The sequence below is a fragment of the Schistocerca serialis genome, chromosome 4, assembly GCF_023864345.2.
Source record: "Schistocerca serialis cubense isolate TAMUIC-IGC-003099 chromosome 4, iqSchSeri2.2, whole genome shotgun sequence".
Taxonomy (NCBI): Eukaryota; Metazoa; Arthropoda; class Insecta; order Orthoptera; family Acrididae; genus Schistocerca; species Schistocerca serialis.
Window position 1 is genome coordinate 154145077 of NC_064641.1, and position 18053 is coordinate 154163129.

General features: G+C 44.7%; 1 protein-coding gene across 1 annotated transcript in view; it reads right to left on the minus strand.

The window, feature by feature from the left end:
* LOC126474050 (netrin-3-like) overlaps positions 1-17478 on the minus strand; it is a 442560-nt gene extending 425082 nt beyond the window's left edge. The window contains exon 1 of the mRNA XM_050101461.1: positions 17294-17478. Coding sequence (XP_049957418.1) covers positions 17294-17468 — 175 coding nt within the window. The 5' untranslated portion in view covers positions 17469-17478. The remainder of the gene's footprint in view (positions 1-17293) is intronic.
* Between the last annotated feature and the right edge of the window lie 575 nt (positions 17479-18053).

Genomic DNA, 18053 nt, shown 5'->3' on the forward strand with positions numbered 1-18053 from the left:
ACGGCGTTCCGTATTACCCTCCTTAACCCACCGATTCCATCTTCTGCTAACAGTCATTGGATCTCGACTAACGCGAGCAGTAATGTCGCGATACGATAAATCGCAATCGCGATAGGCTACAATCCGACCTTTATCAAAGTCGGATACGTGATGATATGCATTTCTCCTCCTTACACGAGGCATGACAACAACGTTTCACAGGGCAACGCCGGTCAACTGCTGTTTGTGTATGAGAAATCGGTTGGAAACTTCCTCATGTCAGCAAGTTGTAGGTGTCGCCACCGGCGCCAACCTTGTGTGAATGCTCTGAAAAGCTAATAATTTGCATATCACAGCATCCTCTTGCTGTCGGTTAAATTTCGCGTCTGTAGCACGTCATCTTCTTGGTGTAGCAATTTTAATGTCCAGTAGTGTACTTTTCCTGGCTTCCTGATATTTCCCTGGATGTTCCTGAGTGAGGACGATCGTCATAAGAGCCTGTATCTCGATGCCGGTGTATGATCTTGACGAGCATTCTAACACCCAGTCACGCGACTACTGTAACTACATTCACTTAATACAGTCCGTCAGCCTATCACAAAATTGCAGACACTACCTGCAGCTAATTAATGACGAATACAGTGGCGGTGCAAGTTAAACTACCCCCCAGACTACTTCAACAGAGGCGGCCCTTGCAGTTCTTGCCACCCTCTGCGCTTCGGCACGCCCGGGCGAGATGAGCGCGACAGAACAGCGACGCGACAAAACCTGTGCCAGACGGCGCCCGGCCACCCGCCCGGCCGCCCACGCACGTAACAGCCGCGCGAGGACGTGCCCGGCATCCGAGCGCATTCTGCAGATTACATTCCGCGGCGGGGCGCTGCTGCTGCTGCTGCTGCTGCTGCTCTGTTCCAAACTGGAGAATGCAACGCGCATTCCCTGCACCCGGCGGGGCTCTTGGCAGACGGCTTAATGAACACCGGCACACCAAGACAGCGAACAATCCGCCACCCTCCACCCACAAACCCCACTCATGGTTCCAATTCTGCTCTCCAGCGTCGGAGAAGTGCTGAAGGCAACAAGAAATCTGGAAGCCCGCTGGAAACAACTATTGCAGAAAATAGTAGGTCTGTCGCTATTTACAAGTAGAGATCCTGTGACCCATCCCGATCTTGAAGAGCTTCAGCATACCACATCTACATCTGAACACTGTAAAAGCACTGTGCAGAGAATGGCAGAGGATACTGGCTACTGTACCATTTTCTGGAGCTGCTTTCTGTTCCATTTACGTATGGGGTCCGGGAAAAAATAACTGTTTAAACGCCTCTGTCCGCGATGTAATTAGCCTTACCTGGCCTTCGTAGTCAATCCTGGGGCGATACGTAGGAGGTTACACACTGAAGAGTCAAAGAAACTGGTACACCTGCCTAATATCGTGTAGGGCCCCCACGAGCACGCAGATGTGCCGCAACACGACGTGGCATGGGCTCGACTAATGTTTGGATTGAACTGACACCATGAATCCTGCAGGGGTCTCCATAAATCCGTAAGATTCTGAACATCACGTTGCAAGGCATCCCAGATATGCTCAATAATATTAATGTCTGTGGAATTTGGTGGCCAGCGGAAGTCTTTAAACTCAGAAGAGTGTCTCTGGAGTCACTCTGTAGCAATTCTGGACGTCGCGTTGTCCTGCTGGAAATGCCAAAGTCTGTCGGAATGCACAATGGAGATGAATGGATGCAGGTTCTAATGGCTCTGAGCACTATGGGTCTCAACTGCTGAGGTCATTAGTCCCCTAGAACTTAGAACTAGTTAAACCTAACTAACCTAAGGACATCACACACATCCATGCCCGAGGCAGGATTCGAACCTGCGACCGTAGCGGTCTGGCGGTTCCAGACTGCAGCGCCTTTAACCGCACGGCCACTTCGGCCGGCCAATGGATGCAGGTGATCAGACAGGATGCTTGCGTACATGTCATCTCTCAGAGTCGTGTCTAGACGTATCAGGTGTCCCATATCACTCCAGCTGCGCACGCCCCATAACATTACAGAACCTCCACCAGCTTGAACAGTCCCCTGCTGACATGCAGGATCCATGGATTCATGAGATTGTCTCCATACCCCTACACGTCCATCCGCTCTATACGATTTGAAACGAGACTCGTGCGACCAGGCAACATGTTTCCAGTCGTCAACAGTCCACTGTCGGTGTTGATTGGCACAGACCAGGTGTAAAGTTTTGTATCTTGTAGTCATCAATGGTACCTGAGTGGGCCTTCAGCTACGAATGACCATATCGATGATGTTTCGTTGAATGGTTAGCACACTGACACTTGTTGAGGGCCCAGCACTGAAATCTGCAGCAATTTGCGGAAGGGTTACACTTCTGTCACGTAGAACGATTCTCTTCAGTCGTCGTTGGTCCCGTTCTTGCAGGATCTTTTTCCACCCGCAGCGAAGTCGGAGATTTGGTGTTTTACCGGTCTCCTGATGTTCACGGTACACTCGTGAAATGGTCGTACGGCGAAATCCCCACTTCATCGCTTCCTCGGAGATGCTGTGTCCCATTGTTCGTGCGGCGGCTATAACACCATGTTCAAACTCGCATAAATCTTGATAACCTGCTATTGTAGCAGCAGTAACCGATCTAACAACTGCGCCAGACACTTGTTGTCTTATATAGTTGTTGCCGACCGCAGCGCTGTATTCTGCCTGTTTATATATCTCTGAATTTGAATAGCATGTCTATGCCAGGTTCCTAGATTCCTCCTTGAAGCTGGTTCTTGAAACATTGTTAGAACTGTATCCGATCAAAAAATTCTAACTCCTATTAGTGGACATTCATATTAGCAGTGTCCACCCCTTTGCTTTATGATGGGCTGAACTTAAGTCGAAGTTCTAACTCATCTCAAAGATTATATCCGTGGTATCTGTTCTTTTGAACATGTCCGAAACAACAGACTCCAATTTGATCCTGCAGTCACTATGAACCAAGACACAAATGAATTAAAGACAGTAGTCGCCTGTGGGCAATGATTTAAATCAATGGGGAAAGTTGAAAAAGATCGCAAGTAAATGGACGTCCATAACACGCCTTCTGTCAGACCCAAAGTCTAAGCTTACCCACACACTACTGATTTAGTGCCACTTGCCCATTATCCTCAATACCCGCAACAATCCGCTAATTCCCATAAGCACATTAAATGTATTCGCAATTGCGAATAAGGACAACCATTAGCTGTAGACTGGAATGACGACAATGAAAATTTGTGGCGGACCGGGACACGAACGTGGTCGCCTTACCATTTGGCTATCCGTGCACGAGTCAACACCAGACCCAAACTTCCATATGTCATCAACCATGCGTCTACGACCCGTAACGCACACCCATGATGCATATTCCTGTACACGCAGACGTTGTACTTGGGAGTCGTTTGCCCGGTGTCTGCAGATAAATACGATATTCCAGTGCCTGTGTTATTCTTCTTATGATGCAATATCGTAATTCCCGTAAGAGTTCGAGCTTGGTGGGCACCTCCATTGATAGAACCACTGGACATCATTTTGATCCTGCAGTCGCTACAAATCAAGGCACAACGGAATTAAAGACAGAAGCTGCCACTAGGCTCTGATTTAAACCGATGAGGAAAACTGAAAATTTGTGCCGGAACGGGTAGTCCATGCAGTCACGATAACCACTCTGTCCAGATGGCCTAGTGTTCAGTGCATCTGCCTAGTTAACACGAGACCAGTGTTCAAATCCATATCTGGCACAAATTGTCAACTTTCCTCATTGACTTAAATCAGTACCTACTGGCAGCTACTGTCTTTAAGGTGGGACGTCGATGAAATTGACCAAAAATGTCAATTTTCGATTTATTCTTTATTTGTTAGTACAACTCATGGACAATAAGTTTCAATGTTGAAGTCGTACCGAAAGTGCCTGAAAATTCATTAAAAGTGTGACACGGCCTCCCTGCCACGCCCACGTTTTGAAGCAGCACTTCAATACCAGCTCAGTGAACAACGATTCTGTGTATTACTTTCAACCAAACGTGTGTGGGATACATCTAGAAGACCGTGATACATACTCTTCGGTTTTATAGATCATCTTTGGCCGATCCTGCACTTTTCAACAAGTCCGTTCATGGCAAAACCAAAAATCCAAATGAGTCTCTAAATTCACTCATATGGAAACGATGCCCTAAAAACGCATTTGCATCTGCTACAGTTGTCAGAATTGACAACTTACGATGCAGTTATTGTATTTAATGATGGGAACGCCAGGAGGATGAAGGTATTAAAAAGAATGGGCTTCAAGATAGGAAATTTTACTCAAGACATCCTGAGAAAAATAGATTTACAGCGCGTCTCTGTAGCTGAAAAGTCTGTTGAAAACATGGTAAAGGAAAGAAGACAGACAACGAGAAACCAGGAGAGAAGCCTTGAAGGGAAAGATGACCCAGAGTACAAATGTGGTACCTTCTGAGGAAGTGACATAAGGGAAAAAAAGTTACGACGAACTTTAAATTGCTTTTCCTGAAAAACTTGTTTTTTAAAGTTTATGTAACTTTTCCTCAGATTCTATGAATGCTAGAATTATGAAATTTTGTACACATATTTCTGTAAACCTAATAAGCGTTGTCTCAAGAGCAAATTTTGAAATTCTGATTGCACGCTGAGATGTGGGGCAAAGTGCTTAAAATATTGCATGAATTTAAAATTGTACTTGTGGAACAATAATTAAAAAATTATGAAAATTCTCCTATTTGTACTATTCCAAAAATCTCATGAGAGAAGCTTACAACGTATAAAGAGATGAAACAGAGAAATTTTTGTAGTAATCTCATGAATGCTTTCTGAGAAAAAGAAATATACATTATATTTTGAAAATAAAACTACAAATTTCATTCAAAGGAAAAGTTGAATATATATATAATCAAAGGATTTTATACGTAAATGTGTTACTTTCGCGTAAAGCGTGGTACAAAAGTTTATTGCCGTATCTCCAAAACAGTGGATTTGGTGCATTTTTGAAATAGTGTGTGTTTTTCATCAACGTCCCCCTTTAATTCCTTTTGCGTCCTCAACCCACAGGTCCTCCGTTGGCTTCAGGTCGGGACTCAGGATAGGCCAGTCCTTTGCAAGACTATTGTCATCCCCAAACCACTGCCTCAGAGGCGCTGCTTTATGACACGCTGAAACAATCGTCGTCTTTAAAGTGCTCCTCAGATTTGCGCAGTATATAATGTTGTAAATTGTGTTAAAATCCTTCCGCATTTAGCGTTTACTTAAGGGCAAGGAGGGCACCACACCCTAACAACTCCATACTGCAACAGCGTCTTCCCTGTACTTCACACTTGGCATTATACCCAATGGCACGTAATTTTCTCCCGTAATTAGTCAAATCCAAACCCTCTCATTGCAGTGCCGAAGAGTATAGCGCAGTTATCAATCCAAATCACTCGTGTACAGCCATTTACTGTCAAATGCCATCGATCTTTACACCAGCTCAAGCGCTGCTTACCACCGAGTACAGAAATGTGTTGCTTGTCGGACTGTATACCATTCTTTTAAATTCTCGACACACAGTCACTGTGCCAGATGGATAGCGCGTAGCACACAGGAACTCACAAATGATTCCTTCCGCTAATTTCATACCAATTTTTACAACCACCCTGTGCAATGCTCGATGGTTCCTATTCGTCAGTGCATGGTGTCTGCCTGGTCTTGGTTTAGGTGTGGTTATTACTTCTCGTTTGCAGTTGACAAACACCTAACGATAAGTCAACCTGGGCAGCTTTAGAAGCACTGAAGTGTCTGTGATGTATTTGTTACTGCTCTAACTGTGAATGACTAGTCCACGTTCGAAGTCACTGAGCTCTCCTGAACGATCCAGTATGCAGTTTGCGGGCTTTCAAATAAAAAAGTGAAATGTGGTGTGGTGATGGCCCTCAACTACGTACCCTCTGACTCAGAGTTGAAATATTAAAGTTTTGGCTGGTTTCGTTGTCTAGGGGCTAGGTTACGTAGTTGCCGCATTACAAGCTAAATACTGCTGAGTCTACAGTATACAATATGAATATACACATGAAACGAATGGTCGAAGGTTCCTATCACTCGGCAATTGCGAATTTTGAACGGTATATAGAAATTTATAAATGAAAGACTGTAATTAAATAAATCCTGCAGGTACTATTTTAAAGATTTCAAATGATGGTTATTATAGCAGAAGTACCTTTAAGAATGCTCTTTCTTACTGTAAAACACTTATTGGTGTCGATGATCCAGCAATTAAATAAAATATAAGTTGAATAACAGGGAAACAATAGATTCCTACTTTAGATAATTAGTTAGGAACAACAACACAGCTCGCGAGATATTCACTTCTAAACGCGCACTACGTCTTCACTGCAGAAGCCACGGAAATCTCACATGTGCACAAGTCGGCACTACGAAATATTTCTGTATCCCGCGACCATGCAAAAACTGCTCCACTCCCCAAGTCTTTCCCGTGGCCATGCGTCCGTCGCGCCATATTGTCCAGGACCCTCCCATGCCCTCTCCCGTACTGTATTCTCGCGCCGCACACCCACACAGTCTCTCCACGTGTCCTTTTTGGAACGATCGCTGTGATTGGCTAGAGCGCTCCTGCCACGTCTCCAAGTCAATGCACGCTGACAAACATAATGAAACACATTCGAAATACTCTATTTATATTTAAATAACTTGGAATTAAATAAATATTTCTATTGCTGGACCATAAACACACTCTAACATACATTATTAAATACACAAACAAATTAAATAAACATATATCAGAGGAACAGAACAGAAGTAACCCAGTAGCCTAATGTCTCTGTACTTTCTAAAACACAGTAAATAATTGACCAATTTCTTAATGAATTGTATATATCGGATATAAACAAAGACACAAATGAATAAATATATTTATATGCATTCTGCTACCGTTTTTTCGTGTAGCTGTGGAGTACGTATGGCCTGACGCGATCGATAGTAATCGGCCATTTTCACCTCCAATAACTCATGTACTATTACAGTTACATGCCTGTAATTTATACTAATTTAGGTTTACACTAATAGCTTTCTAAAGACACGTCGATGGACAAACTCGACGTTTAGATTTTGGAAATTCGTTGCTCGGTGTTACTTGTATAATTTACAGTCAGATACTAAACTTTAAACCAATAAAGATACTGAAAATCTGTTTACACCATCAGAATCGCCTTGCAAATAATGGTAACGTACATGTTTCTTTTTGAGGTATCACAATTCATTTGGCTACTATTAATTTCTATACGAACTGTGAAATGGCTGCCATTATGGTTTCACCAAGTCCGCCATTTTTACCGAGCGGGCTGGCGCAGTGGTTAGCACACTGGACTCGCATTCGGGAGGACGACGGTTCAATCCCGTCTCCGGCCATCCTGATTTAGGTTTTCCGTGATTTCCCTAAATCGCTTCAGGCAAATGCCGGGATGGTTCCTTTGAAAGGGCACGGCCGATTTCCTTCCCCATCCTTACCTCACCCGAGCTTGCGCTCCGTCTCTACGGACCTCGTTGTCGACGGGACATTAAACACTAATTTCCTCCTCCTCCTCCTCCGCCATTTTTGGCACTCCCAGCATGTCTCCTTCATTGACACAGCCCCCGCCATGGAATTCCTAGCCACGTGGTCCCTGGACCCCGGCTAAAGCCGTCGGCACACGGACCGTGCTGTCGAAGTTAACGTTGAGCGTGCCAAGTTCAACGTGCTGCAGAACGCTCAGGAACGATGCGACTTGTGCATACGGTACGTGCGCCCCAACACGGTATACGCGATCGCAACGCACTCCAGCGGCAGTGGAGGAATATTTATAGTTCGTAAATCATACTGTTTACTCAACGGGCGCGCGTAAAATTCCCACGTTAGCTCTATTAAAACGCACATTTTCACAATCGTCCACGATAAGGAAAGTACCATGTCCAATCAATAATGACACAGGCTTATAAAAGTTCCATTACAAACAGTGCGGTACAAATTTGGAGTATTTCTCCGCGTAAGATAAACATTATTTCATCATTATCACATTTTAGTAAAACCGTAAGGTCAGTCTTACTTGATCACTGTTCCTACCCAGTAGCAGAATCTTTGCAACACGTGAATTACGAAGCGTAAAAGAAAAAGGAGCAAAATATCTTTATACAAGTAGCGCAAGCTGTCCTGTAAGCCAATCGAACAAAGTCACCCCTCAAAAAAAGTTGAACTTATATTTACATAACATCAAATATTATAGTATATATTTATATTGAGCTAATAAAAACGCGAAAGTTAGGAAAAAAAATTGGAAGTATCAAGACATGAACCACCGCCCAACAGGTAATGCAACACTGGGCAGTGACGCTACTCATTACACTAAATCAACACATCTTTTGTGTACAATCGTATTATGTTACCCATTGCTGAAAACCGTAATCGTAGGTATGTTACTAATTGAAATTTAATTATAACAAATTGTACCAAGAACAATACGTTTTGGGTGGATCTTCAGTGTGTCGCTGCCTTCAAATAGCCTACTCTCATAATACACAAGTTACAATAATTCTTTTGCCACGAATATGATGTTTCTCATTATTTTGGTGGAACTAATTACACAGATAACAACGGGTTTTCCAGTGTTTCTCAATTTGCTGGTGCTCAGAAACGGCATATATACATATAGCCTTGAAATGAATGCCAATATGGCGCCTCACAACTCTGCACTGAAGGGAGACGGCGTGCGTGTGACGTAGGTGGCGGTGTGCCATCTCATTGGGCAACGCTCAGACGCACGCTCATAATATCTGGTATACCAGATATTGCTCTGCACGTTCGGAAAAACTCCCGAGCGTGCTATTCCACGCTATGGCGTCAGAAACTCGGCACGCTCAACGTTCGGATGCACGGTTCGTGTGCCGACGGCATAACGTTCGGCAGCACGCGGCCGCCGACGAGCCGAGGCCCGCCTAGAGGCCCCAGCTTGGCCACGCCAACTCTGAACTTAGAATATTTTCAGGGCGCCACAACTCGCCCCTTACCTCACGTTACTTCTTCTCTACTCACAGCACAATACTCCCAGCTTCTTTTATTCTCGCAAGTCCACCTTTCGCTACATCTAATGGTCAATTCCGCATTACATACGGGTGATGTTAGGTTGGCTCTGATCAGGTAGTGCGTAGTACGCTATTGCGGAACTTTAAGCGTCTGTTTTTGAAGTGCCTATCCGTTCAGGTTTTTCACTATCTCCTTGACACTCTCGCATGGGTGAAACGAATCTGTGACCATTCGTGTTGCCATTCTTTTTAAATGCTCATTATCGCCTGTCGGTGCTTTGTGGTACGGATCCCACAACATGGACCATCATTCCAAGAGACAGCGCACGGGTATTTTGTAAGCAATCTCTTTTGCAGACAAATTTTCCAAGTACCTACCAATGAACCGAAGTTTGCCCTCAGCTTTACAGACGACTGAAATCTGGTTCCGTCCACAATCTGAAACCCGCCGAACTTAACACCCATATTTCTTGCTGGAATATTGTGACGAACGAATAATATTAGATGCCTTCCCTTCATGAGAAATGCGGAAAAGTTTGGAAATATTCCAGGACAAGGGGGCACCAACGGATAACCACAAACGGAACGGTTTGCTACCGCTTCCAGCACCTATACTGCCAGAATTCTGACTCTGAGAGTGTGTTCCACCACCAGGATTCGAACAACTTATGTTCCTAGAGCTCCACCGTGCTAGCGCTTTCGGCAGCTCTGATGAGCTAAAGAAGCGCTAAAAAGTAGTTCCTGTGAATGATAAAGTATAAATCTCAGGCAAATCATTCATTCATCTACGATGAACTCAAATATGTACTTCTTCCAACACTCGAGGCCAATATAAAACGAGCCGATCTAGTGTAAAAACAACGTTAATGAGCCTGATGATAAGTTTTAGACCATACGTTTGCGAGTGAAACCGGTTTACTCATGAACGCGACAGTTAATAAAGAGTGCAGTCCTGTGGGATGTAATTTCGTACAGTTCGCCATATTATCTCACAAGAAGCTGAGAAACAACAAATCCAGAAGCACATGGGCAAGTATAGCTTTAATCATTTAAAAAAAAATACTGAATGTATGAAACAGTTATAGAACAAATAAGCTAAAACCTACTGATAATAGTGGAAAAATAAAAGAGTCAGACAGCACAAGCGTAACAGTCACGGTTATATGTGGAAACAATTTGTTGGGAGTTCGTTATTTGCGTTTCTGGAATCTGTACATACTATGGATGTCTCAAACGCTAAGCGACAATTTTGAATTGCTTATTATTTGCGAGCAGTCTTTGGAGAGAGTAGCTGTGTCGCTGGAAGACGTGGTTTGTTTTGTCATCTTGGCAGCGAGGAGCGCGCATGTTCTATAGTGAGAGTAGTAGTGAGAAAGACGCCGAGCAGAGAATTCGTGGCAACGTAGACGTAAAGTTAAGTACATCTGTGTTTAAGTAAAATGATTTGTGGTTTAATATAGTGAAACAGGGGAGTAATGTTTGATGAGTGATTTATAATGAAAAGCGTATGAAAAGGAATGAAGGTAATATATTTTTACTGGCACTGCAGTCACGAGTAGTTAGAATCATTGTTGTATGAGACATACATATCAGGGACGTTTAAATTTTTCATTAAAGATTGAGTAATTTTCATTGTAAGGTATTTTTCATGTATATTGATGATTTGTCTAACATTTGTGAGAATAAGAATATGGTATCAATGTTGCCCTTCGTCAATGTTAACGAGTGTCGTAACATGAATTTCTTACAAGTAATACTACATCAGATAATTTAAAAACAGTTTGTTAAAGAAATATTTCATCTAATAGCACTGTCCATATCCTCGATCCAAGTCAATATCATTTAAAGCGTGTCTCACTCAGTGACGTTTATAAAATAGTTTATTTGTTGTCTGGAGCATTGCACTAAGCTCTCAGCAACTGTCGTCAGAAATCTGCAGCTGGCGCACAGAGAGCAGGAAGCACCATGTTTTCAAGCAATTACATTACCAGGTAACATATTTTTATTTCAGTGTCTGTTTGGTACGAAAATTATCAACGCACAGGGACCTCTTCATGAACAGCATTATTAGGCAGATCATTACGCACACTGACCACTTTGTTTAATTGAAGAGATTAATAGTAAAGTTCGGGTTTTAATCAGTTTGCATATCTTAGAAAGATTATAAAACAAGGCCAAATTCATGTTGTATTCTCGCAGGCAGATATATTTGGTTTCTCTCGCAGTTGGAAATGTACACAGTCAGCAAAAGCTAAACAGCAGCACAGTTCCAACCAACTGAGGCTGTACGAAATCATAAATCCAGTGAAAAGAGTTATATTAAAGGAAAGTTTCAACGTCACTACGCATAGTCATTATCCGTGGCATGTATCAAGTAACAGCTGCTCACTAAGTCCACAGTGAACGAACCAGGCAATACTGAATTTCAATAACTTGTTAACAAAGATAGGGATTGTATACAAAATCTTTTCCAATGCTTTCACTCGCTTCCAAAAAATGCCACGCTCCTTGTCGTTCAATTCGAGGACAATGAATGGAGCGAAAATAGGACTAACCGCCAAACATGGAAAAAGGTGGCATAGTATTTAAGGCATTGGACGCGTATTCAGCGAGAGTAGTGTTGAAATACCCGTAGTTTCACTAAAACTAATCAAGGCAATAGTGGAAAGGTTCCTTAGTGTAGAGCAGAGCATATTTCATTATGTATTCTTCCCCAACAGGTCCTCATGCTTCGTGTTTAATAACTTCGCCGTCGACATCACATTAAACAATAATTCCCTTAGTTTCACCTAGAATGTACTTTTAAAGTAGTAATATCTATGTTACTTCATCTACTTTATGGTGTTGTACAAAGTTAGTCCTAAAATTATACCTCAGAACTAATAACAATCGAAGGTCTCTCGTTAATTTCAGCCAAGAGTGCAATCTCTCCGTTAATCGATTGTATTGTTCAGATAACCATGTTGTTTTGTCTGTGGTTTGAAAAGTGTAAGGAAAAAAGTTTCCGTCAAGAATTTACAAATCTGAGCTACAGAGTCCCTTAAATAAATCAGTAGTGAAAATCGTTTTGTTACTCTGACATAACAAAGTTTATTATTAAAGGAAACTGTTTTTTGTAACTGGTACCTAAGTTTTGAAAATGTTACTTTTTTGCTTCAATTTCCTAGGTGAATCAAAATGAATAATGGTAAATATTCAGAGATTGCTGTAACTGATACTATGCCAATATTCTATCGGAAGAGTATACCTGTGAAAATGATAAACGACTTACGTGGGGCAACTACACCACAATATTAAGAGCTGAATTTTCTCTTCTTTAAACTATTAACTTCAGTACCAAATGCGACAATTAACTGTTTACACTGTTACATGATCAAAGAGGTAGCGGTAGTGGGAAAAATATTAAATCAAATGTGTGTCCATTACCTACATTTATGGAGACGTACAGAATGCGGAAAGTTAAAAGTTGCTGGTACGCCGGCTGCATCCGAGTTCCGAGGAACAGGAATCATGAAGCTGATGTTTGCCGAACTACGACGCTACTTGGAAAGCAACGTCGCCGTATAGCAGTAATGGCGGTAGATAACTGAAATAGGGCACGTTGCTTAGAAACGTAAAACTGCAGAATCAACAAACGGAACAGCGGGCTGCTGTGGCGACACTGATGCATGGTTACGGAAATGTAAACAGAATCTCAGGAAGACGAATAGCGTCTCTGGAACATAAAAATCCTAGAAATGTTGTTATTGTTTTTATGTATACGCAAGTATTCCGAGACGCTAAATATTTCTGAGCTTCTCCCTCTATTTGAGTTTTGTAGGAACTGCTTGATTCTGTAGAAGTTGTTCCTTAAAGAATTCCACATATTCTTTGCTGGTGTGTTACGCTTATGAGTACACGAATAGAAAGAAACGAACGGGGTAAAGCGTTATGAGTACTGCCATTCACGATACTGAATGCGCCTGGTAGCGTTGTGGTAATGCGAAGCGAAAAGAGTTTGTAAGCGGAGCATTTAGGGTATAAGGCAAGAGAAGGTAATGATGAGAAGGCTCGCCTGAGATGTTGGCGTGCAGTGTAGCTGGAAATGGATCGAGAACGACCGTTCGGCTAACTTTTCAACGAGACACTGGAGGCCTTATACACGGTCCACTCACATTAATGTGATACGGCCCATTTTTCGATGTCAACATGCAATTACCACTCACTGACGTCAGGCGGTAGCGAAACAGTGGAGCGTATACAAAGCGTCTGAAGTCCAAACGGACATGATCGTTGGCTTTCAGGCCAATGGTGCAACCATTTCCGAAACGGCAGACTCTGTAAACTGCTCGCGTGCTGCCGTGTTTAAAATATACAGTGTGTGGCAAAACAGTGTTTGGTGGCCGCGGTGGCCGAGCGGTTCTAGGTGCTTCAGTCCGGAACCGCGCGACCGCTACGGTCGCATCTTCGAATCCTGCCTCGGGCATGGATATGTGTGTGATGTCCTTAGGTTAGTTAGGTTTGAGCAGTTCTAAGTTCTAGGGGACTGATGACCTAAGATGTTAAGTCCTTTAGTGCTCAGAGCCATTTGAACCATTTGAAAACAGTGTTATCCAAAATCGGAACCGACGCAACTGTGGTGCACCACGGACCATAGATGATAGGGATGAATGACGGCTGCGGAGATTTGTACGGGCGAATAAACGCACAAGCGTTGAGCAATTGACCACCCAGGCTAGACAAGGGGCTACTAACGGTGTCTCAAAAAAATGGTTCAAATGGCTCTGAGCACTATGGGACTCAACTGCTGAGGTCATTAGTCCCCTAGAACTTAGAACTAGGTAAACCTAACTAACCTAAGGACATCACAAACATCCATGCCCGAGGCAGGATTCGAACCTGCGACCGTAGCGGTCTTGCGGTTCCAGACTGCAGCGCCTTTAACCGCACGGCCACTTCGGCCGGCTACTAACGGTGTCTCTTCAACGACAGTTCAGCGAACGTTACAGCGTCCGCAGCAGCTTCCTGGTTCATGCACCCATGCTGACTGCTTCTCATCAGCAACCAAGACTAGAGTCTTCACGCCGGTACCATTAGGGAGGACTACGGTTCAAACCTGCGTTCGGCCATCCAGATTTAGGATTTCCGTGATTTTCCTAAATTACTCCAGGCAAATGCCGGTAAGTTTCCTTTCAAAGTGCACAGTCCACTTCCTTCCCCGTCCTTAACACAATCCGAGCTTGTGCTCTGTCTCTAATGATCTCGATGTCGACGGCAGCCGGCCGAAGTGGCCGTGCGGTTAAAGGCGCTGCAGTCTGGAACCCCAAGACTGCTACGGTCGCAGGTTCGAATCCTGCCTCGGGCATGGATGTTTGTGATGTCCTTAGGTTAGTTAGGTTTAACTAGTTCTAAGTTCTAGGGGACTAATGACCTCAGCAGTTGAGTCCCATAGTGCTCAGAGCCATTTGAACCATTGTCGACGGCACGTTAAAACAAGCTTCCTTGCTTCCTTTCACGCCAATACCGATCCACTGAGTGACAACAGGTGGCCGTTTAAGATTACCACGTTTTAGGCTTCATCCGGCGGATGGCGTGTACAGTCCTGCAACAATCGCCAGAAGGATCGAGGCCAGAGGAAGGAGACTCAGGGTCTGGGGAATATTTTCGTGGCATTACCTAGACGATCTAGTCATTCTTGAGGGCAAATGGATCAAGACAAGTATGCGTATAACCTTGGGGACCCTGTCCTCTCTGACATGCAGTTTGTTTTTCTCGGCACGATATTACCCACCAGCAGGACAATGCAACCCCTCAACAGCACGCAGTGTACGTACATGGTTTGAAAAGGAGCGGGATGAGCTCACCGAACTCCCCTGGCCACCAAGCTCTCCGGATTTGAACCCAATCGCGCCGCTTCCTGCACGCCCGCGCTGCAAAAGGAGGTTATTCATGCTTTTGACAGGTGATCACACTAATGTGACTGAACCGTGTAGCTTCGCCGTTTACATTTGTCTCTTGAACGTCTCTCCCACAACCTGTCTCAAGATACAAACTCAAACGAGGCTGTCCTGAAGGAACCAACCCTGACCGCCGTCTTGCACACGCCCGGGGGAAGCATCACCTACAGTTTGTAGGGAAGACGCGACCACATAGTGTCCACAGCATGGAAAGCGCATTGTGTACTGTGCCCTTGGCGCCACTCTTTCGGGAATCATGGTGTCCCGTCAAGCGTCCAAAATTGGCGCCATTTTTACTGCACCAAAACTTTCGAAGCAGATTCTTTGCACTAATTTGCAACTGTGATACGCAAATGATTAGCTTTTCAGAGCATTCACACAAGGTTGGCGCCGGTGGCGACACCTACAACGTGCTGACATGGGGAAAGTTTCCAATCGATTTCTCAAAAATGGTTCAAATGGCTCTGAGCACTATGGGACTTAACATCTGTGGTCATCAATCCCCTAGAACTTAGAACTACTTAAACCTAACTAACCTAAGGACATCACACACATCCATACCCGAGGCAGGATTCGAACCTGCAACCGTAGCGGTCGCGCTGTTCCAGACTGTAGCGCCTAGAACCACTCGACCACTCCGGCCGGCTACTTATCTGTGGATCATTGTTATTTCTTTATAAGATTAACTGAGATGGCCAAGCTTATTGAATACCATGCTGTTTTCTGAACTGAAGCGCCTAGAACCGCTCAGCCACCGTGGCCGGCACCGATTTCTCGTACACAAACAGTAGTTGACCGGTGTTGCCTGGTGAAACGTTGTTGTGATGCCTCGTGTAAGGAGGAGGAATGCGTACTATCACGTTTCCGACTTTGATAAAGGTCGGATTGTAGCCTACCGCGATTGTGGTTTATCGTAACGCGACATTGCTGCTCGCGTTGGTCGAGATCCAATGACTGTTAGCAGAACATGAAATCGGTGGGTTCAGGAGGGTAATACGGAACGCCGTGCTCGATCCCAACGGCCTCGTGTCACTAGCACTCGAGATGACAGGCATCTTATCCGCATGGCTGTAACGGATCGTGCAGCCACGTCTCGATTCCTGAGTCGACAAATTGGGACGTTCGCAAGAAAACACCACCCGCACGAACAGTTCGACGACGTTTGCAGCAGCATGGACTATCAGCTCGGAGACCGTGGCTGCGGTTACTCTTGACGCTGCATCACAGACAGGAGCGCCTGCGCCTGGGTGCACGAATGGAAAAACTTCATTTTTTCGGATGAATCCAGGTTCTGTTTATAGCATCACGGTGGTCGCATCCGTGTGTGGCGACATCGCGGTGAATGCACATCGGAAGCGTGTATTCGTCATCGCCATACTGGCGTATCACCGATCGTGATGGTATGGGGGCCACTGGTTACACGTCTCGGTCACATCTTGTTCGCATTGACAGCACTTTGAACAGTGGACGTTACATTTCAGATGTGTTACGACCCGTGGATCTAACCTTGATTCGATCCCTGCGAAACCCTACATTTCAGCATGACAATGCACGACCGTATGTTGCAGATCCTCTACGGTCATTTCTGGGTACAGAAAATGTTCGATTGCTGCCATGGCCAGCACATTCTCCAGATCTCTCACCAACTAAAAACGTCTGGTCAATGGTGGACGATCAACTGGCTCGTCACAGTACGCCAGTCACTACTCTTGATGAACTGTGGTATCGTGTTGAAGCAGCATGTGCAGCTGTACCTGTACACGCCATCGAAGTTCTGTTTGACTCAATGCCGAGGAGTATCAAGGCCATTATTACGGCGAGAGGTCGTTGTTCTGGATACTGACTTCTCATGGTCTATGCACCCAAACTGCATGAAAATGTAATCACATGTCAGTTCTAGTATAATATATTTGTCCAATGAATGCCCGCTTGTCATCTGCATTTCTTCTTGGTGTAGCAATTTTAATGGCCGGTAGTGTATCAGACAACCCAGTACAGCTACCCCCAAGACATTCCGTGAGAGGACGTAATCGACATAACTTGGCGATATCATTACACAACCTTTTAGAGACTCCAGTGACAAAGAATTGCAATGTGAGAGATGCCATGGTGAGATATTGGGCCGGTAGGTTATGTAATGTAGTAGCGGTGAGTCTACGAGATGCCTCACGGAGGACTCACCTTTGCGGTGTCACGGTTAGATCTCAACTTGGCGGTACGTGTTCCAGGACCAGGGGGCCGACCGGACACCTGTTGGGAGTGAAGTGCGGCGTGGCTTACCTTTGCAGGCCTTGCGGTGCGAGATGGGCTTGGTGGGGTCCCGGTAGTAGCCCTCGCGGCAGTAGTGGCAGTGCCGGCCCGCCGTGAAGTGCCGACACTTGAGGCACACGCCGCCGCTGACGCGCCCCGACAACTTGTACAGCTCCATGTTGAAGCGGCAGCGGCGCGCGTGCATGTTGCACTGGCACGCTGCAACAACCAGAACAACACGCCTGCGTCAGTCACAGTGTCTACCAATACGTGATACAGAGCATGGCACCTACAAGTGAACCTCACAAACGCTCTCTTGGTCATTCCCAACTACAAGTTACTCTCTTTCATCACAGATGTGAAGATTACTTCAATAGAATGTAGAGGTAGTGTTATTGGATCATTACTGTTTATAATACACGCTGATGTCCTAAGGACGAGGAACTTTCGAATGGTGTGACACTGCCAAGAAACATGGCTCGATAACACTTTGAGCATACATAGAAAGAATTGCTGCAGTGAAGTACAGAAGGCAAGTAAAACAAACACGCACTGAGGCAAACAGAAATAATACTTTTATTCAGACAATAATAAAGTCCCGTAGACATTTCAAAAGACGAAACATGGTTCTTAACAGGGTTGGTTGGTCGGGGGAGGGGACAAAACAGCGAGGTCATCAGTTCCAGCACATTAGGGAAGGATGGGGAAGAACCGTCGTCCTCTCGAATGTGAATCCAAGGCGCTAACCTCTGTGCCACCTCGTTCGGTCTTAATAGGGTGTGTGATCACT